The sequence below is a fragment of the Haliaeetus leucocephalus genome, unplaced genomic scaffold (assembly GCF_000737465.1).
Source record: "Haliaeetus leucocephalus isolate CR32 unplaced genomic scaffold, Haliaeetus_leucocephalus-4.0 Scaffold195, whole genome shotgun sequence".
In the NCBI taxonomy this organism is placed as follows: Eukaryota; Metazoa; Chordata; class Aves; order Accipitriformes; family Accipitridae; genus Haliaeetus; species Haliaeetus leucocephalus.
This window is the reverse complement of record NW_010972631.1, coordinates 1,385,957-1,408,808: the sequence shown is the minus strand read 5'-3', so window position 1 is coordinate 1,408,808 and position 22,852 is coordinate 1,385,957. Positions and strand designations below refer to the sequence as shown.

Sequence of the window (22,852 nt, the reverse complement as noted above, 5' to 3'; positions counted from 1 at the left end):
GAAATGAGCTATTTAGGGCGGGAAAAATAAAAAAATAAAAATAAAAAAAAAATTTAAAAGGAGGTGAATGGTAAGGGATAGGCACTGTTTAGCTAGTACTCTCAAGAAAATTCCCACGTCAAGCTACAGCATCAGTTTGAGTCATTATTTTTCATTTGTAACTAAATTTTTTTTTATTTAGAAAGAAAGTACATCAGTATCAAGTATTTAATAGTAAATTGGTCACATATGGAATTTGCAGGGATCAAACTAATCATCCTTAGTACACAAAATATTATACAATAATAAGGAAGTGTAAGACATCTATTTGTGAATGAGAATCTGAACCTAAACAGTATTGTAAGCCTGGAGCAAATCACTGTGCATTAAAGGTCACAAAACTCTTTGTGACACCATATTTAAGTGTGCCAAAAAGTATGGCCTCAAAATAAGTAAACTGGAAACTAAGGGCAAAATTGACCTATGAAATGTTAAATAAAAATTTTAATACATATATAGTATTTCTAGACCAACAGTTCCATGCTTTCCTTGATTCATGGAAAGTAAGAGCTGTTCACTAACAGTAGAGATCTAACGTGTGAGATAAAACAAGTAGCTTGGTAATTAGTGAACTACAGTCACTAGGAAACATCATTAGGCACAAGCTTTTTGGTGTTGTTTTTTTTTAAACAAAAATCTCAGCAGATGAAGACATCAAGTCCTACTTTTCTCCCTCCAAATCTTTGAGATGTAGGTTTTCTATTAAATATGTTAATTTTATCAGGCCTAGATGGTAATTCCCGTACAAGAAGTTCAATTACATGGATTTCACCTCCACCTAGGTGATCTACCATGTTATACGTCTCAAAACTTAAACTTACACTGCAGGGAAAACAATTGAAAGAATGAACGTACTTATGCAGCAGCGGACTGCAAGGGTTCTCAGTTGATCTAGGACAAACTTCTTAACAAAAGAGAAAACACAAACAGCTGGTTTGTAACAAAATATTTGTGTAAAAATATACTTGCATAATTTTATTCTCAATCTAAAACAGTTTACCAAAGCGGAGGTGCTACCCTGAATGCTACAGAAAAGCCTGTAGAGATAAGTAAACCAATACTGAAAATAAAACTCTAAAATAACTTGTATATTCCAGAAAAAATTTGATGTCAAGCGGAATAAAAACGAATTCCGCACAACAGAACACATTAAAGCCATCAGGTCTACAAAGCTACATAATTAAAGATTTCTATAGAGATCCCAAATCGACCAGACTTATTTCAACAGCGTCTCAAATAATTTCTCAATGCAGACTAATAAGATCAAAGCATGAAGTTTCATCTGTTGAGCTATGAATCCTGCAAATGAAGATAAAAGTGTTTCATATCTGTTCTCTAAAATGCTTGAAACTTGCCTTAACAAATCTAGCTGCATACTACCGATGAAAGGAGCCTTTTCGCTCCCTTCCCTTTCCACACACCATGGCACTCAACTGCTCTACTCTCGAGCAAGTCTAGGAACTAAGTTGGCAAAAATAACAACATAAATTAGTAATTTTCTGCCAAATTAGCATCCTAAACTAGCTCACCATAGGCTAAGTCAGCACTAGTGCCAGCACAAGGGAAGCAGAAGGAACACAAGGAGTGCAGGGAAAGCAGGACTGCAGTTTTCAGTACAGCCTGCATTTAGTTAAGATTGGCTCAGTTGCATCGCCAAATCGTGTGCCGAGAACAGTACATCCTAAAGAAATACACTAGTTCATAACCTTAACTACCTCAAGCTCCACAGACTTTTGGTGCAGCACTTATCCCATATTACTTATGTGGGCACCAGCAGGTGCAACAGCACACAGGTGACTGGGCAAGGGAGGCAGACAGCTACACATGCCTGGCCAGCATGTTGTCTGAATACCAAGTAAGTGGTTAAGAGCACCATGAAATAAAGGAAAATGGTTTTGCCTTGCTTCTCAGGATAATGGCAGAGTGTGATGGCAGTACAACTGCTAAGATTAAAGCAGAAGGCAGGCAACAGGAAAGATTTTCCAGAAAAGAAGGTCATAAACATTAATTTGGTGCCTGCCATTTGAAAGTGTCTCTTGCGGATTATCTGCCTCAAGTATACTCACTAGCTAAGGCACAGTACTATGAAAACAAGGCAAGTCACTTGGGCATCCATGCTTGGCTAACTCAACGCTCCAAGTTTCATGAGGACACTTCCTTGGATAAGGTGGCAAAACTGAGCCAGATCCATGCCCTTTCTACACCACTGTTGAGCTAACAACCCCACCATGGAAACAGGACACTAGAGAACACAGGGCCGAGATGCTGGAGCACTCGGCTCAGCAGGAGCACCTCAGGTCCTCAACACTGTTACTAAAGCAAGAGTTAGAAGCCCTAATGGATCCAAGGTAACTACATGCACTTAGTATCTACACTCTGCACAATCTTCACGCCACCTGTACTAAGCAAGCTCTCCCCACTTGCCACTGTATCCCTCCCCCCATCACTTCGGCTGAAGGAGAAGCGGCAATGTGTATTATCTTGTGTTGGTTCAGATCCTGAACACCATCTGGAGGAGTCGGTGAGTGGGAACAGCCCCAAACACACACCTCCCTGACCCTAGCAGCTATCACCAGGCCTGGGCGATAGCCATCTTCAGCTACTCAGACTTGACTGAGTGCTAATATGCTCAAAGACTGCCTTCCAGAGGGCAAGAAACGTTCCAAAACGTGTCAGGAAGAGAGAGAGTCCGCATCTTCTAAAAGAGAGGAAGGGAAAGCCAGGGAGTTAAACTGATCAGCTTAGATTTAATACCTAGATATATACAGGACCAAATCACAAGAACTGCCTCTAGGCATGTACAAGCAAAAAAGATACTACAAAATCATACTGACTGTCACTCAGTAACAACGGTGTTCAGCTAATCATTTGGATTTGGTGATGAAACAGGCTTCACGGAATTGGGAAAAGCAGGAAATATCACATCTTTCAATGCTGGCTTTTGTCTTGGCTTGTCTTTTGTTTGCTTGTCTTGTTCTTATAAAGGAACTCAGAAAACATGGGGTAGATGTAACTTCTACAAAACAGAAGAGCGACCTGTTTCAAAACCAGGTCCAGAGGAGTTAGTGTTTCACTAACAAAATGGAAGAATATATTGAGGAGGACCTGCGGGGTCTGGTTTAGGTATAAGAGAATTAATTTATTCTCCCTAAATTTCCTATTAGCATATTCTTATTTTGGTGACATCTGTGAATTTAGTAACAGAGATACAAACTGTGATGTAGAATTCAGTGTTATCCTTAATTTTAAGAATGGGCTGGAAAAAATACTGTGCAATTCAGTATAAAAAAAAGTTCTACACTTAATAAGGAATAAGCAATTATACAAACACACACTGGTAGATAATTAGAGGAAAAGATACGGAGGCAGCAAGAGACCAAAAGCTGAATTAGTATTATTCTGTCTTGTAAAACTCAATTATATTGAGATATATAAACAGAAGTATTAGCCTTAAGACATGTGAAATTAATTCCTCCCTATTAAGCACTAGGATGGCCTCAGCTAGAGGCTTGTGTTCAAGTACAGGCACCATAGTGTCAGAAAAACATGAGTCAACATGACAGAATACAAAGAATGACAAGAATTGTCAGAAGTATAGAAAATATGGACTACAGGGAAAAAGTGAACAAATTAGCATTTAATGTGGAGAAAGAGAAAGCTAAAACGAAATGACACCTGTATTCAAGTACATAAAATGCTGCTGCAAAATCAGAAAATATCTTTTTCTTGTATCCACCAAGATGCCCATGGGCAGAACAATAAGTACAGGAGTTAGGCAGAAAAACACAAAGTCACTAATATTCGGAATCAATGTACTTTGATAGTTAAATAATGAATATTACCCTTGCTAACTATGTCAGCCATGAGGTTTAATGGTTTCCCTCTGTCTCACAGATGACCACAAGACACTTGCACTCAAAATCACAGAGAAAATCATAAACAGCCAGCATCTCTTCCAGACTGTTTGAGATGTAACCATCCATTTTAGAAGCAGTACGCATTACATCCTGTAATGCCTGTGAAATATGCAGCTTACATGGGACTAAAACAGATGGCATTCCTTAATAAACAGTAAAAGATCCAACTGACCCATGAAAAGTTTGAAGGTTCTGGCTCAGAATTGTAACTTCTTGTCCTATTTGCAAAATCAAGTCTTTCTTTCCTGAAGATTTTTTTTCCTGAAGTGAGATTCTAAGTGTCAATTAATAATGTTTCTTCGATGCTACAGTTATCATGGCAAAGTCAAAACATGTTTGGATTTCCTGTGTAGCATCTGAGAGTACAGCAAACAGATTTGCTGTTACCTGTCAACTACATTTGGGTGATGACAAAGAAAACTGTAATGGCATTATGTTCTAACGGTTCCCACAGTTTCTGTAGTATAGAAAAGAAAGGCTGTCAAGACTTTTTGACATCAAAATACAGAAGTTTTAGTGAAAGGTGTTGCAGTGAAGTTTCTCACATCCAAGATAGAATTTCTGAAATGGACAGCAAGCTAACTTCACTTCACAGGCTAGCTTGGCAGTTGCTTCTGACTATGCATTACCCTAGCAAGATGCCTAGAAAGCATCTCCTCCTCTATCCCTAAACTTTTCTTCTGTCCCCACAAAGATTTGGATCAAAATTAAAACATTTCAGAACACCACTATCACCACTGCCACCTCTAGTTTGATACTGTCTACACCTAGGTGTTTAGAGAAAGAGTCAAATTAGAAGGCTGAAAACATCTGCTGCAGAAAATCAACATAATGCTGAAAATTTAGCCCTTTAGACAGTAAAATAAGAAAATCTGAGCAAGAGGTATTTACCTGATAATCATTCCCCCTGTAGATGGCATATTTACAAGGAATCACAAATAGATTGTATCCATCTCTACTGAGTTAAGAAGCAGTCCAATCTGCCAGCCAAGAACCATGGTAAAGAATTCTGCCCGTTCCTCCTCTTCATGTCAAAGAATGTTCCTCCAGAGCTGCAAAACTGAATTATACGAATATGCATATTAACTAGATGATTCTTTCTTTCATAAATTCTTTAACTCATAATTAACTTTTAGTTATTAATATGCTTATTCGTATAATTTAGCTTCCAGCTTTCAAAAAAACTATGGTGGCAGATAAGAAAAAGCCTGGAAAGCCAGTATCATGATACCTGTTAAACAGAGCAGTTTAATTTTATACTTGCTGAAAAGAGGCTGTCATTGGACCTCACCATCACACCACATTTGCTAATGCATCAAAAGGCAAGTCAAAAAAACAGTTTTGAGGTTCCAGCCCAAATAAATTTTTTTAGTTATCAATGTTTTACTGCAAGGCTAATGGAGGAAGTGATCATAACCCTGAATATATTTTTACTATGGATTTTTACAGTGTGGGCAATTTTTTATTCCAGCTGATGGGCTATTTGAAAGTTTTCAAAGTTCATCTTGCTTCTTTGGACTAGATTTTGTATTCCTTTCAGGCTAACTTCTTCCATCTGTAAACCATGTTGAGCCGCTGCAGTAACAACAAAATACATTTTTGCAGCATATTTCATATAAGGATTTCCAAGTGTTTGCAAACAAACACACCTCAGCACACAAGTAAAATAATTCAGTATTATGCAAAAAGAACTGAATCTATTTTTGCACTCAGCAACATTCTCCCTTACTTTATCTACAAATAAAAAAAAAAAAGTCAGGAATTTGGAGAGAACTGAACCATTAGTCTTCAGATGATACAAGTATATTCTTTGTACTTGAGTATTAGTTCTGTACTATGGTAACTACAGTAACTTATTTCATCAGAATTATGCAGATGTATGTCAAAATAATCACAATAAGTGATCAGCCATATTTCTTAACATTATACAGTTAAACCAGCTTTCAACAAAATATAACTTCAAAGCTGTCTTGGAATTTTTAAGCTTCTATTGCTTTTTGTAATTCAATTCTCAACTCTCCAAAAGTTCCAAAATTAAGAATATTTACCAAAATGAGCGCTGAATTTTTTTAACTCTGAATTTCATCCACATGGCTACAAAAAAAAAAAAAGTAAAAATTGTTTACACACACCCCCTATAACATTTCAGCTCTAAAGACAAAGTGAATATTAAAGAGCACTTTACTATCTCAACTCAAACTTAAAAAATAAAAGTTAGATTAGAAAAATATTAAGTCATTTTTACAACTGGAATAGTTGAGGTGTTGAATGTTAAAGTTCAAGGTTCATATAGGAAACATAAGAAAGCTTGCAATGAATCTACCAGTTTTTCCTGGTTAGAGACAATACTACCAGTCCTCACTTGCAAGAGCACTGACACTTCTATAGCATGTATTATGTAGTAACTGATGACTATGAGTTTATGAAATTAAGTTTAGCAATTAGAATATTAAGTTCTTAATCAAAAATACCAGTTTTAGGCGTTCTTTTCTTCTCTTGCCAAAGGAAGAGCTTGATGATCCAGGTTCTGATTCTTGGCCTCCTGTTTTACCATTATCATCATCCTCCTCTTCATCATCATCAAAGCACCATTCTGGTAGCTCAGGTGGTGACGGTGCATCATCTTCATCTCCGTAACGACGAAATAATTCCTTCAGATAGTCACCTTTATAAATACCTGGTGGTCTAGCCTGAGCAAAAGTAGCCACAGCAGCCTCAATACTGTCAAATAAAAATTTAAAATTACTCTGGATGCTTAATTTACATGGTTTAGTCATATTATACCTTAACAAACATAAGATTTATTGGGATGGAGAATTAAAACAAATTCCAAACTGGTAATTACAAAAAAATTAACTATATTTGAAACATCATGCTTGGATCAGCCTGGCAGCAGTTGCTCTTGCACAAGAGTGTGCATAATTACGTAAGTACTGTGTACGTTCTCAGAAGTAACTGCAGCTTGCACAGCTTCATCTCCTTATTGTAGCTAATAGTGGTCTGCTGGTCACCTAAGTAAAACTTTATTATTGCTGCAGAAAAGGAATGGCTGACACGTAGGTAAGTACTTAAAGACTGAACTAAGACAAAAAAAAACAAAGAAAAAGATGAACAAACTTAATGAAGAAAAATGCAAGTGTTGAAATTCAAATATGGCCACGTTTTTCCCCTAAGAATTATCTTTCCTTTCATTGGAGGTTTTGCTATCACAGTGGGGAAAAAGCATCCTAATCTTTTGAAATTACTTCTCTTTCCAGAAGTTTCTCATAAAGAACTGTAATTCAGAAGCCTTTTACTATGCAGCCAACACTTAATCTTAAGTGCTTTAATAAACTGGAGATTGGATCACAAAAAAATTAGAAACCAAAACTAACAGTCATGCACCTTTACTAGCCAACTGGAAAGCACTCCAAAATATATAACAGTGAGCACAGCACAAGGGTTTTATTGTTGCTGTTTTCATAGATCCTATGAAAATGTTTAACAGAAATCATTCTGTTAATAATTCTGTCTTCAATTTATCATGACTGTGGTGGAGCAGTAATGCTCCATGCACCAACATTTAGAAATCTTGCTATGCAAAAGAGAGGAGAAATCACAAAAGGTATGTATCCCTGTTAGGCTTCTTGACAAGCACTTACCTTAAAGCTGGAACAAAAGCACATATTACACGCCGCAAAAATAATTTTTTTCAGATAAGAAAATAGCCTGTCACTGGAACAAGGAAAACATATAGCTAAAATGGAAAAAAGAATTTAAATACAAAAGGCATTTTTTTGTCTGATCTGTACAGTATGGGAAGGAGCCTGAGAACTTTATGAGGCACATTTCCCAGAATAGACAGAAACACTTCCTAAGAACCAGTAAGTTTGGTTCTCTCTTCTGATCTTTGGCAAGAGAAGAAAACAAAACATTTTCCAGAGTGAGACTATCAGATGGTCGGTCATCAGATCTCAGAAATGACAGTTTAAGAATCCGAGTTATTTGGAAGGAGCTTTCTTCCCCATTCTGTTTTCTAAGACTCCTGATTTCTTCCTCACAAGACATTTTTTATTTTGGTATCTTTCTTAAATTGTTTCACATCTTCTGTAATCAATGCCAGTGAAAGGACAAGCCAAACCAAAAGGGATGGGGCCTGAAAGACACTCAAATTTGTCTCTGATGATATTAGAAGAACTCTGTGCTATTCTGGAATAGATGGCAATGAAAACCAGAAGAGGCAGCACAGACTTCAAGCACAGAAATCCAGCTGAAAGAAAACATATTTTGCAAGTTCTAGAAACATAGCAGTCTTTGAGAAAAATTAGTTGTGAAAAAGCGAGTCAAGTAAGGTTTCTGATCACTAGCTGAAGAGCTTTTAGTCTGGATGACCCTTCTTTAAACTAACTATAAAATACATCTCAGTGTTCAAAATACATCAGCAGCGCTCCTATATCATATGCTTAAGGAATGAATATGGATGGATTTTTCCATCAGGAAAATCTTATTTTCTCATCAGCAAATAACAGTGCCTTATTTTAAGGAATGATACAGCAAATTGGATTTATCTTGATACAATGCTTAGCATTAACTAGCACCTTGCCAAAATTCATTCTTTAGCTGTGGACATTTTTCCCTATCAGGTGATATCTGGGTGCTCTCTTAAAAAATCTGACAGAGATGAACACACTTGATAAAATTAACTACCTGAATGAAGAGAAAAAAAAAAAAAAGAAAGACATGGCTGTTAAGTTTTAAGGCTTTTCCCACAGAGGTTTGAAAATAAAGAGACGATGCATAAAAGCAGGAGATTCAAATAAGATTCAAGTGTATTTCCTCTTCAGAACAAAGGACCAATTCTGAGTCTAATTATTGCATGCTGCTTTTAAATTGTTAGATTAAAAGCATATAAATTTGCTATTTCATAGGAACAACTAGCATCATACTATAAAGATATTTGTATCCATATCTACTTCCTATACTCAGCTAAGATTCTGCCAAGACTCAGCCACCCACTACTAATGGTGTTCTGTCTCCATTACGCCAATGTCTTTATTCCAGACAACTATGACCTAGTTCTTTGCAAACAGTTTGCACATACATGCTAAGCACCAAATAACTGTTACGTCCAGACATAAGAAAATCCTGCAAAAGGAGTAGAATTTTCTTCAGTTACAGGACCATACAAGAAATATCATCAGAATGCTTAAGGGGCTTGTTAAGAAACATGCTTTGCATGGGACCCCATCAGCAAGGAAATAGTGTTTCGTGAACACTACCAAACATGCAAAAGTCATGCCCACCAGCATGGTACAGGAAATTTTTTTTTTGTACACTAACGTTATTTGAAAAAGATCACTACTCTTTATGAAGGCACCAGCATTTTTAAATCACAAAAACCCAGTGAGTCTGTATAGAAGCATGCTGTAGACTTTAGTCAAACAAGTTGGAAACAAGGACTTGGTCTCCCCTCAACCCTTCAAAAGCAATTATTTCACTCTGCTTTGCTCTAGCTAATCTCTTCAGAACTCAAAAAAAAAAAACAACAGAAAAAGCCTACATGCAAACCTACATGAAAAAGATTAAAAAGTAAGGGAAATAAACCTTTCAGGCATCTCTGATCTCTACATTCTTACTCAAAATGTGGGCTGTGTCACGGGGAAGGGACACAGTACAATATATACACTCCTAAAAGCCCACACACAGCAGGTACAGCTGACTTCTGGAAAGCTTGACTGAAACAGGCTAAGCTACCAAGGGATGATATGAATAATGTTAATATTGGTTGTTTGGTCAAGATTAGTAGGCAGTTTTAAAATAACAAACAGTGAATACATTAGGATAGCTGTCAGGACCATGAATGAAACATACTGAAGAGGCCTTTGGTCACTCTCCACAAATCCCTAGGTATTAACATTCAAAGTTACCTCCAGTCCAATTTCTCGACCAAAAAGGCACAGATCAGAAATCCAGTTCTATTGAAACCATGTGTGCAATGGACACCTAGACAACACAAGAAAAGGACATCATCATTTCCAAGTAGTTTTAACAAACATGTTTTAGTTTCACATGTGTGTGTTTGGATCCTTCTACCTTCATCATTAACATTAAAGAGTTATCTCCCTTCCCATCAAGGCAGCCCAGGTCACATAAGGCACATAAGCCTAAAAAGCAATTTATTACAGTATTTCTGCAAATTATTAGCAACAGGAGTACAGGATGCTTCAGTTCATCCCAACTCAAGAGCACTAACTTAATGCAACTGACATAATGGCTAATACAGATAAGATTCAAAGTATTTTTTTATGACTGCTCAAATGCTTATTAGGAGACAATACAATCAATTTCAATAATCGTACTTTTAGCGAATTTAGCAAGCATTACATTCATTTCACACCATCAGGCATAAAAATCATATCCAGATTACCTTACCACAAACTTGAAAGTGGTGTCAATAGACCACAATTCTATTTCAAATTTGCTGTTACCATGCTAAGACCAGACACTAATTTTGAAAAAAAAAAAAAAAAAACAAAAAAACCAACAAACTACAAAAAGAAAACTATATAACAGTGTAATTACCTTGAATTACTTATCTTTTCAATGTAAGAAAAAAAGAATTAAGTCTTCAGCCTCTATTTTACTGATTTCATCCCCAGTGAAAGGAGGGAAGAGTCAAATGCATCGGAACTTTTTTCTCTCAAGGCAACAGCACCATCTAGTGATAAACCAGTCTGAAAATTTGTGCTACTAAAAATGTCAGATTCAGGCAGGATGTTGCCTCTTCCTCATACTACATTTTAAATTATAAATCTCTGAGTATTAAAGTTCCCACTAACACTAAACACAATTATGCTTATTATTAACATATTTTTCAGTTGTGACCATAGAATCACAGAATCGTTTAGGTTGGAAAAGACCTTTAAGACCACCAAGTCCAACCGCTAACCTAGCACTGCCAAGTCCACCACTAAACCATGTCCCTAAGCACCACATCTACACGTCTTTTAAATACCTCCAGGGGTGGTGACTCCACCACTTCCCTGGGCAGCCTGTTCTGATGCTTGACAACCCTTTTGGTGAAGAAATTTTTCCTAATATCCAATCTAAACCTCTCCTGGCACAACTTGAGGCCATTTCCTCTCATCCTATCACTAGTTACTTGACAGAAGAGACTGACCCCCACCTCACTACAGCCTCCTTTCAGGTAGTTGTAGAGAGCGATGAGGTCTCCCCTCAGCCTCCTTTTCTCCAGACTAAACAACCCCAGTTCCCTCAGCCGCTCCTCACAGGACTTGTGCTCCAGGCCCCTCACCAGCTTGGTTGCCCTTCTCTGGACACACTCCAGCACCTCCATGTCTTTCCTGTAGTGAGGGGCCCAAAACTGAACACAGGACTAGAGGGGCAGCCTCACCAGTGCCCAGTACAGGGGACGATCACCTCCCTGCTCCTGCTGGCCACACTACTTCTGACACAGGCCAGGATGCCGTTGGCCTTCTTGGCCACCTGGGCACACTGCCGGCTCATATCCAGTCGGCTGTCGACCAGCACCCCCAGGTCCTTTTCCAGCCCCTCTTCCCCAAGCCTGTAGCACCGCATGGGGTTGTTGTGACCCAAGTGCAGGACCCGGCACCTGACACCATGAAGCAAGTCACTTAAGCTTTTACTGATTTTCTTACTTCTCTACCATAATTAGTAAAGTAAGTTTAGCAACAATTCACTTGATGCTTTTTCAGACAAAACGTGAATATCTATCTTTTTTCTATATGCTCCCACTACAAGTATTTTATATTTTTTTACTGGAGATCCAAAAAATGCCTACAAAGAGTAGACTTTGATACTTCTGATAAAAACCAGAAACTTTATATGGGTAAACAGAAATATGTATCAACTGTATCAGGGTCGGCTGCCCCACCAAGCTTCCATTCTTAATAAAGCAAGGCAAAAACTACGACGAATTTCTTAGATTCATCCATTCTAACCTTTTAATAATATTAAAAGCAGTGTAACTTTCATCAAATGAAATGAATTTTAGCTTCCTTACAGAATTTGTTCCCAGCAATCATTTCTCCTTTGTTTTCTGCTTAAGAAATTTTTTGCATTTTGTTTCCTTAAGGTTGGCAGGCATACTCCAGTCCTTCAAGTTGCAAAACTCGTTTCCATCCTATATTGTTCTAGCTGAATAGAAAATTTTGTTCACTATTCACATTTCAGTCCCTTTTCATATCTAATCTTGACATTGGAAATGAAATTGCACACAATCGTTATTGATAAGTCCTGCAGCTGTTACTGCTACCAGGAAAGTTAAGTCAATAATTTTATACACAAGACAAAGATAAGAAGCATTTCAGCAATGAGACCAACAGCTTGGAAGGGAAAGATCACACAGGGTGCAGTACTATCACTGCTGCAGACTGCTTTCGCTTTTGATAAAAACATCCTCCACACCAGTCCCTCTGATGCTCTGTCAGAGGAAACAAGTGTCCAGAACCAGAAACAACTTTTCAGCAATTCATGGAAGTGAAATGGAAAATCTCAATATTTCTCTTTTACTATGAAAGCCTAAACCTGTGGTCAACACATGACTTTCTTCCTGACTCTTTCTAATTGGCTTTTTTTTCCCATAGAGGTGAAACAATCTAAATAATGGAAGAACATTCCAAAATTCATAGAAGTCAAAAAGTGACTCAACACTAAAAATGGCATTTTAAAAGATGAAATACCAGTTAAATGGGTCTGCTATTTATAGGGTATCACCATGCTATCCATGCACCATATAAATTGCTGACCATAACAATATTTCAGGTTCTGAAATACTGTTGGTGGACCAAGTGGAGGAACTGCAAAAGGAGAGTGAAAAATGAGGAACTGCTAAATGAGAGTGAGTGGGATCAGTCATCAACAATACTGAGAAAATTCCTTTGCTTAGATTTTTAAGAATAAGAGGCTGCAGTTATGAGTAAATATGAAATAAATTAACAGTAAAAACTAATGATAGATATAAGATGGATATAATGGATATAAGAAGACATACCTATAAGCTCTGAGGGGTTCTTATCACTGAAGTGTTCACATACACGGATAAATGTTTCTGTATTCTCAGGTGTAGGGCACTCACCATGCCTGAAAAACACAAGAACACACAGATTAGGAGACAGCTAGGGGAAGGAGAAGAGATAAAGAAAAAGATTAATTACTTCAGTGTGATCTTTCAAATGAAAAGCTAAATATTAAAAAAATGCAGACAACTTACCCTTTACACTGGAGCTTTATATATTTAATCCCCTCTTTCTCTATATCATTCCTGTCATAGAATCTAGTGGTGTTGGTCAAGTCTACCAGTAAACCCATTTTAACCTTAAAAAAAAGTAAACATATATATGGTTCAAATATCAGTGCATAAACACTCAATGGCTAATAATATCCAAATTAAAAGCAATCTACAGTTGCAAGTTCAAAAATTCTTAAATATTGCATTTGTTCACAAAAATCTATATTTTACCACCATCACAGTCATCTGTGTTTCTCTGTGAAAGCTGGTGTCTGATAAGCACTAGCCATCAATTCAAAAACTTCAGTTTGTTCCCCTCAATGTTTCTAAATAGGAAAGATCTGCTAACAGCAGGAAAGTACCTGATAAAGAATTATTTTAACATGTTAAAAGACAAATAAGGTAAAATCAGGTGCTCTTACACTTTAGGTAGAACAATATTAAACACTAGCACAGCAGAAGTACCATAAGAAAAATTAACTACTGAGACTTATATGTAAGTATACTCTCAGAAAAAATAACTCAATTTACCCATCCATTAGAATGCAAACCAAATGAACACATTTTCAAATTTAAACCAAAATTCCTTTAAAATCTCAGAAACATTTTATTCAAAGCTAATAAGTGAAACAACTTGAAATCTTCAAAGATGCTGTCAGTAAGTAAGCTGGCAGTGTCAACCACTCAGATGTTAGGATGTACCTAATTCAGGCTCCCTTGCCCACTCTACCCTAACGCATCCCCTTGTGCAGGAACGAACTTTTTTAGTCTTTGATTTTTATAGCTGTAAAATAGGTCTTTTAAAGCAGCCTTGTGGAAGTTATTGTTTTTAAAAAGCAAGATGGAAAGCAGAAATACCACTAGGTGGCATCCAACACAGAGAACATCAGCAAAGTGCATCCTACTGATCCTTGGTCTAAACAAAATTTCCACCAACCATAAACCTCCCAGTATTACTGTGCAAAACCAGCTCACTAACACACCTGTGTACTGAAGGTATTCCTGGTTTCCTGCCTTATAAGTGCAAGTAATTGCTTTTGGTCAAAATGCTGAATGTCATGCTTTCAAGTAGGATCCTCACCATGAAACCAGATGTCTTTTTAAAAGGCATTTTAAGAGTGGTAGTTTAGCAAAATTCTTGTTCTATAGCTTTGTCTTTTTTAAAGATACATCAATAGTGCACTTAAAAATACATTAACACTGAAGCATGTTATGCATGCAAAAACACAGAAGAACACTTCATCTTCAATATATTTAATACTCCAGCACAAACTCATAAACAGGATTTTGATCAGGTTTTATCCACCTTAAGGTCAACAGACTGGCAATAATTTAGCAGTGCATTTGGAAGAATTACAAATTAAAACACTGCTTCCAGACAATTCAGAAAAGATAAATTCCAATTATAACTGGAATACAGTTCAGAAACAGCTGCTTCACATGGATATGTGGTTCAGTAGACCCCAAAGACAGATTTCCAATTATCTACAGAGGTAGTTATCCATGGTATTCCAAGTGCTAATTATATACTTTCATAATACTTTTATAATACTTCTACACTTTCATAATACTTTATCAGATATTAAAAAGCATCATGTTATATCAGCAGTGTTAAGCATTTGTAGTGTAATACCCAAATCAGTTCTGAATTTCTCCTTGTTTACTTCAACTTTGTATATTGTATTCAGAATGCTTTATTTCCTTTTATTAGTGTGTTTTGCAGAAATACAAGCTACTTCAGTAGGGGTCCACCTGAAAACAATGTTACATCACCCGAAACTTCAAAAATTTAGTGTCAACCGAGCTGTTAAACATACAGACTGACAGCATACTAGCCAGTGATTAATGCTGTAGGAAGTATATGAAAGGCAATTAATTCAATGATTACTTTCCTCCCCCTCCATTCTCAACAGTATTTAGCAAATATCTCAAAGACTACTTAATTCACAAATAAGACAACACAAAATTTCCAGGTGCTACACACTGTAGGTCCGTAACACTATGACACTGAACAGTTATTTTGAACTGGTTTATGTCAAAGAATGACATATTCCAACACCAGTACTTCTAGGTGATTGTACAGGAATCCACAGAGTATCTTCCAGTAACATGCCATGCCCCCCAAGAAGCATAAGAATCTGCCTCTGTGTTCTGCACCCTATCAGCAGTGTGGTTAGAGTTGGCAAAAAAAGACTGATATGAGAATCAGGTGAGTTTTCACCAGAGAGCTCTAGACTATGAAGCCACATAAATGGCCGCCTAACTACCCTCCTCCCCAACTTCTACATAGCTCAGCTTGATAACCTATTCTTTTACATACAATATGAGGTTAGGTGTTAACGCTTCCAAGATGTCCTCAGCTAAGGGGAAAAATATTTTCAAAGTAAGATTAAGATTTAATGAAAACATCATTTTAAAGTAACGGTTTTTTCATTCAGTTCCAGTCTAGTAAGAAAGAAGACATTCCAAAATGTGAATTACTCCTGAAAAAAATACTGTATCATCTAACAATCTGGAGAAAGGGAAAAAGAACCCTGAGGAAAACAACCTTTAATAATAGCCTGAAGACAGATTAAAAGGTAACACTTTAATATATCAAATTGTTAAAGGAGAGCTGCAAGAAGAAATGCAAGTGATTTGCAGAACATAGTTTCACATCCTCCCATCCAAAAGTAGAAGAGATACCATTCCATTTTAGTGTTAAAAACTCAAAGCCAATTCCCAGCCCCACTGTTCTCGAATACCAGCAGCTTCAAATGTTCCCACCAGAAGCCTCCAAACTTCCCCAAACTCCTGCTACAATGAAGAATTATCACTGAGATGTTTGAAAGCACAAAAATTTAATTTTATGGCAAAGCTTTTAAGCTCAAAGAATACTCACATGGTTTTCTCTCAACTTTTAGAAATTACTCTTTTGAACATACTCGCTTACAGATTTCAGTTACCTGACTGACATGTAGAAGCCATGAGAACAGTTGATTCAGTATGAGAAGAATGTTGATAACACACTGATGTTTTCAGTTGTTGCTAAGTAGTGTTTATACTAAGTCAAGGATTTTTCAGCTTCTCATGCCCAGCCAGCAAGAAGGCTGGAGGGGCACAAGAAGCTGTGAGGGGACACAGCCAGGACAGCTGACCCAAACTGGCCAAAGGGGTATTCCATATCATGTGATGTCATGCCCAGCATATAAACTGGGGGGAGCTGGCCTGGGGGCATCACTGCTCGGGAACTAACTGGGCATCGTTTGGCGAGTGGTAAGCAATTGCATTGTGCATCACTTGTATATTTCATTTCTTTCATTATTATTATTGTCATTTTTTACTGTTATTATTATTTTCTTCCTTTCTGTTCTATTAAACTGTCCCTATCTCAGCCCACGAGTTTTACCTTTTTTTTTCCCCTGATTCTCTCCCCCATCCCACTGGGGGAGGGGGAAGCGAGTGAGCGGCTGCATGGTGCTCAGTTACCATCTGGGGTTAAACCACGAGAACACTACAACATACTTCAGACCCTAAGTGTCACCAAGCATCTGAGATGTTGCATTTAATCTGAATAGGAGAATGAAATATAGCAAAGTGTCTACTAGAGAGGAAATTCTGAACTACAGGACTCTAGGATTTCTGGCCTGCTATTCCTTTGCCATTATTACGAATCATTTCAATCATATATAAGTGAAGATCTTGTGAAGTGACACTGTTCCTCACTCATTTCATGGAGCAGTAAACCAAACAGGCATCCGATATAATTTAGCCAAAGCTATAAAAGCATGTAGGGCATATAAAGCATATAAGGCCTGAAAGCAGTTTCCTTGCTTTACAGAAAGCATAAACATTTGCGCTCTCAATTCATGGGATTAGCTGCATGTAACACACTACAATTTAGAGAGTGCAAGGCAAAAGAAGAAGATAAAGAAATTTTTAAAAAGCCAGGGGATTATGTAACATAATCAAGTATACGATTACGATGTTCCAAAAATCCATGCAAAAAAATAGTGGTACCACAGGAATCAAAACATTTCAGTCACTGAACTGGGGTTATACTACGCTTGTCCTGATGATGACAATTCTCACCTATAGAATAGATTCTAGTACACGTACATTCATCACGCAGGGGCTTTGCTCTGCTTGAAACCCTGACATGACACCAGTCATTACAGTCATCCTCTCAGTCATGCTCTCCTAAGTTTGCTCCTAGAAAATTCTTAATAGAAGCTGATTTTTTTAAAGACTATCTAAGCTAAAATAGATAGTCACCCACTGGAAAAAATGTTTTTCCGGCCAATGTTTTGCATGAATCACATCTTTCAGTCCACCACACCCATTGAATGACACAGCTTTGGAAGAAAGACTAATTTTCAGTTGTTGAGCAACTTCTCACTAAAACATACGTTTATTTCTTACAAGGACTGTTACAACACTACAATCTTAGACACCACATTGAAACACAATTGAAACTAGTTATTTTTCTTGCTTCTAATTGTAAAAGATGACCAGATAGAAGGAAAAAAAGCTCATCAATAGCTTGAAGTTCTCATGTTTTACATACAATAATACCAAGATCTTCATACCACCTCCATTCTACTCATACTTATTTTGGCCAGGCTCTCCATGTCCTCCTACAGTTATAAAAGCCTTCCTCCTCACTTTCTCATATATCCAGCTATTAATGCCTTATGCATGTGCTCTTCTGCTGCTGTGCAATTAAATGGGCTTAGCTAGGTTCCCCTTGTATAACCCCAGAAGTTTCTCATTAGAAGCTGGAACTTGAAAACATGCTCCCCAGGAGGGAGAGGGCATACCACAATACACTGAATTCTCTCGAGTGCCAAGATTCTTTTCTTGCATTTCTTATTTGAGGAAAATAGTTTAAATTAGTGATTGAATTTATCTGTGAAAACAATAATGTGGCTGAAAACTAGTTTTCCTAATAGGAATATTTTAACTTGAGCATGCTAATTGCCCAAACATTCTTTTGAATTAACTGATGTCCTAGCTCTTCATAACAGAAATAAAACTGCCTTTTATAAAGCATAAACAGTACTAACCTACCTACTCAAGAAACAAAAAAAATAAAATTATTCACACTGTCACCAATTGCTCCTGCAAATTTTTTTTATGAGACCATTAAGATATTATGTCAATATTGGCAATCAGAAAAATGGGGTTGCTATCCCTTATCACATCAGTTTCTACCATTCAGATTTTCAGCAACCAGCTCCATGAGAAAAAGGAATCACACAGGAAGTTTGTTCAAGAAAGTTCCTCCCAGACAGATATTGTCTTAAATGCTGAACTGGTACCTTCAAAAACCTGTGGTACCAGCAATATCTTACTATTACCAAAATCCAGATGTAAAAGTTTCTGCTGAAGTTTCTTATTTGGGAGATAAATTATATGGACTTAAGTAATAACGAGGTTTCAGAAGTGATTCATTCTGCAAAGTACTAGCAGTAAAACACACTGCAGTAAAATGATTAGAACCATGCACAGTGAGGTACTTTTGCCTTGGGAAAATCCAAGTTCTCCTCAATTGCACGTTCATCTCATTGCCAGATTGTTGGTAAACTGCTGTTCTACAAATATAGTACTTCAGTGATCCACTGCATATCTCAGCAAATAAAAAATTGTGTTTTCAAATAGGAAACATTTAGCAACAATATCAGGGTTCAAGACAAAATAATAGATAAGATGAGAGCGGTGAGTTTGAGAGAAATTATGTGTTCTGCTTGTTAACCAAAATTACCGAAACGGAAGTGGGGACTGTCTTGCTAGTAATCGTACTATCAGATTCTAATCATCTGATGTCACTCAAGACATTACGAATTTGTAGTATTGCAACAGAACTGACTGATGTGCCTAGTGGAAAGGCTATGAAGGCTCACCATGATTTCTTTTTTGGTGACAAACCACTAGCAAGCAAATAGAATTTCTGAGTAAGTCTCTCAAGTTCTCTAACTTCAAAATATATGCAGAATTTTAAATTACTTTAAACCATGAATAAGATTGGTTTTGGAAAATTTCTAGGTATGCCCATTAGAGCCGGTCAGAGTCAAAACCAACATAATGCATAAAAGAGGAACTCAAGTAGAATTTATATGCACAGATCCAAGAATTCAAACAAGAAAAATCCTACCAATTCAAGCACCTGAGAACAGGCACATATGCCTCACTCATAGTACCTTCTTATCACATTAGCCCACAGGTACTGCTATCACTGCTACACTGAGTAGCTCACCATCTAGTTCATACCTAAGCCTAAATAAGATTCATAAAATGAAGATTCCCATATTTTAGTCACCTGACTCTTTTGATGTTTAAGCTCTGATATTGTTAAACAAATTCAGAATTAATTTAACTTAGATCAACAGCAAAACCAAAAAAAACCCACAGAAAAAATATCACTAGCATAATTAGTTTCATGGAACAGTCAAAAAAAAAAAAGTGGTGCTAACCTTTTATATAACAGTTTAATAAACAGATTAAAAGAATTAGTTTGTAGGCCTGCCTTTGCCTAGGAGGCTCAAAATCCCATTTCCCACATCTCCAGATGCACTGGACTGGGCACAACACTTCACAGGCCTACATGAAAGGCTGGAAAGGTCCTGTTCCCCACCTTTATTGTCAAAGCTGTGCTACAGTGCAGAACAACATGCAAGTTGAAATGGACAGACAGAAATGAGTGAAACAGAGAATGAAGACATAAGCCAGAAACACAACTCTGTAACCCAATGATAAAGGCATCCACCCACCTTCCTGGGTCCCAGTTCATCCTCCTAAAATTTTTTTCTATTTAATGCATTTTTTTTCCACTAAGAAGTTACTAGATAAAATCCATAAACTGATTTCTTCCATACTTGGGTATGACTGGTTAGATACCATAAAGCATTCTATGCATCAAAAGAAGAAAATTATGCATTGAAACTACAGAAGAGTTCTATGAAATTCTCCTTTCACTTTTAAATGCTTTCACTCCTATAAACAAAATTGCAACTTAACATATCCATACACAAGAGACATTTGTAAAACTACAAACTCATCGACTATCTGAATTTTACAATGACATCTCTCCAAGACACAACAGTAATAACAGAGAAGAGTGAGATTCTTGCTGCTAATACAGTGAATGAGCTGGCAGACTTTGCACAATTCTTGCCTATAAGAAAGTACTTTTGGAAATTTAGGAGTTGCAGAGAAAACCTGAAAATGTAAACAAAAAAAAAACTTTTCTGTACAGATGCCTCAAAGGAAGCCATCAACCACTTTTCTTAAATCTGAAAAGTAACATTTGAATAAACATTAACAATGAAAGTAATGTTTCAATTACTAGAAAATTTAACTTTACCTTCAGACTCTTTAAGTAGTTGGATAACATACTCGGGTGAAAACGATTTTCTTCAGCAACCTGTTCATCATATCTTGGTCCTAACATTGTCTTCAAAGGTAAAAACTTCCCTATGAAAGATAATCAAATTTGCAGTATTTTACATATACTCGTCTATATGTACACTTAGAACTTAGCAATTTCAAAGCAACATGCTGAACAGATTTAGAGGTTCACCTTCAATGAAAAATAATCACAGGAAAAGCATCAACAACAGTTGAATCGGAATATTCTTTAGTTATGAGTTCTCAGAATTCACAAGTAAGTTTATAAGTTTAAAGGAAATACAGGTCAGGTCAGCTTATCTAAAACAAAGTAATTTAACATTTTTAGCTAGCTTTTAATGTGGTTTAAGCTGCCAAGTCATAGTGCACAACAGAATAGAGAAAATTTAAACTCATTACAGTTAAAAACATGAAAATAGCATTTAAAATGACAGTTTGTTACCCAACCATGTAAATATCAGCTTTGACTACCTGCAAACATAAAACACAGTGAAGATCGCTGCAAAAAAATTGCATTTGATCCAGAACACCTACGCACAACAGATCCTTCTGACATACTCCTTAAGGCTTGTTGGAAGAGTTCTGCGGCAGTGTCAACCTTCCCTCCGAAACACAATGCCTATGTGCTATTCAGACATCAGGGAAGTTACAAGACCACAACAAACACTTGACCAGAATTACTACTTCCTGGACTACATCCATCACTCCCTAGAAACCCAAAATTTTTTTTAGTATTTATTTTATTTTTCATCCATCACATCCACCACAGAATATCTGAAATAATCTCATTAGAGATCTCTAGCTCGCTCTTTCTGAACCCCAGCAAGCTACAGGCAAGCCTTTCCCTCCAAGTGCAGCAGGAACAGGTATTTGAGCAGCATGTACTGACCCAACAGCTCTTCCTGCGCTTCTAAACAGAGAAAAACCTAGAGCCCAGGTCACCGCCACCACGTCTGCCTGGGAAGCAGCACACCTCCTCCCACACGTACCTGGGATCCTGCATCACAGTTAGTTGTGGAAAATGAATGCAAAGCGACAGCAAGAAAGAGACCTGGCGTAACTGCCCAGCCACACCAAGGTTAATGATACAGGCAGGAAGTAAAACTGGGAGAACCTCAGCATTTCCAAATAGCTCTGAAAATATGTAAATTAATTATATCCCAAGACTAATCAAATAAACCCTCCCCCAAGAAAATAGAAAAAAAATTAGTGCCCCAGAACTCTTCTCCCTTTTTTTTTTTTAAATAAAACTGTTCCCATGCTGTTAAAAAGATAGCCCTTCTAAAACCAAAGGAAATGCAACCATGCAGTTGTATAGCACAGAGGAGCAGGAGAAATGTTTTTTTCAATGCAGGAAGAACTCCAAATTAGAGCACCAGACATAAATCTTCCAGGAAAAAAAGTGCTGCTAGATCCTGACGTTGTCGAATTATATTTCTAAGATGCTTCTAATAGCACTTAACTTACCTATTTCCTAGAGGGGGAAAAAAAAAACCCCAGTTCATTCTGTACACGATTACTTTTTTTTTTTAAACTTCAGTAACTTCTAAAAAGCTTTTCCTATTTAGAAACACAAATACCCACAAGATATTTTGAACTAAGGGAAAACATAACACCTTTCTATACTATTCCTTAAACTGTCTGATGCATCTGTTCAGCTGTGTAATGTAGAGTAACGGCCACAATCCAATAGTCTTTACGCAGTATTTAAATGTTCAGTTTCAGATCCTCAAGTGAACCAGCACACCCAGCACTAATCCTAAAAAATTCTTCTAAACTACTCAGGAAAATACTGCTTTCTCATCAAGACAGAACATTTCCTCATAATAAAAGAAACAAAATAGTCTTGTTTTCAGCAAAACAAAACCACATGGAATGAAGAGACACTAAAACACCCATTGTATCCAGCTAGAAATCAAGTTTTGAGAGAGAAGCTCACTCATCTTTGTAAAAATAGAAAAATGCATACCATTTTTATTAAATGAATGCTGCTGAGAGGTTTCTCTATTCAATAAATCAAAGTTTGTAGAGTTCTTTGTAGCCTTAACTTCTATCAAAACATCTTATATAGTCTGAAATAAGCATTCAACTTCTAGGAAAGAGACATTATAAACCACAGAAGACAGATAGTTATGGAAACTGAGAAGCTTTACGCAACTTGTTAGCTCAGGTTTGACATTAATCAACATGAGGAACACCCTCACTGTTACACTTGTCTGAGACCATTCCAAACTTTACAGCTAAAAGGAGAGTTATTCAG

The 22,852-nt window shown here is 36.9% G+C and overlaps 1 protein-coding gene across 1 annotated transcript in view; it reads right to left on the bottom strand.

Annotated features, from left to right (window-relative positions):
* Positions 1-20,652, bottom strand: part of RNGTT (RNA guanylyltransferase and 5'-phosphatase) — a 173,417-nt gene extending 152,765 nt beyond the window's left edge. Inside the window, exons 1-5 of the mRNA XM_010565702.1 lie at positions 20,549-20,652; positions 13,189-13,292; positions 12,970-13,058; positions 9,863-9,938; positions 6,428-6,677 (exon numbers count right to left, since the gene is read on the bottom strand). Of these exons, the coding sequence (XP_010564004.1) occupies positions 6,428-6,677; positions 9,863-9,938; positions 12,970-13,058; positions 13,189-13,292; positions 20,549-20,635 (606 nt within the window). The 5' untranslated portion in view covers positions 20,636-20,652. The remainder of the gene's footprint in view (positions 1-6,427; positions 6,678-9,862; positions 9,939-12,969; positions 13,059-13,188; positions 13,293-20,548) is intronic.
* Between the last annotated feature and the right edge of the window lie 2,200 nt (positions 20,653-22,852).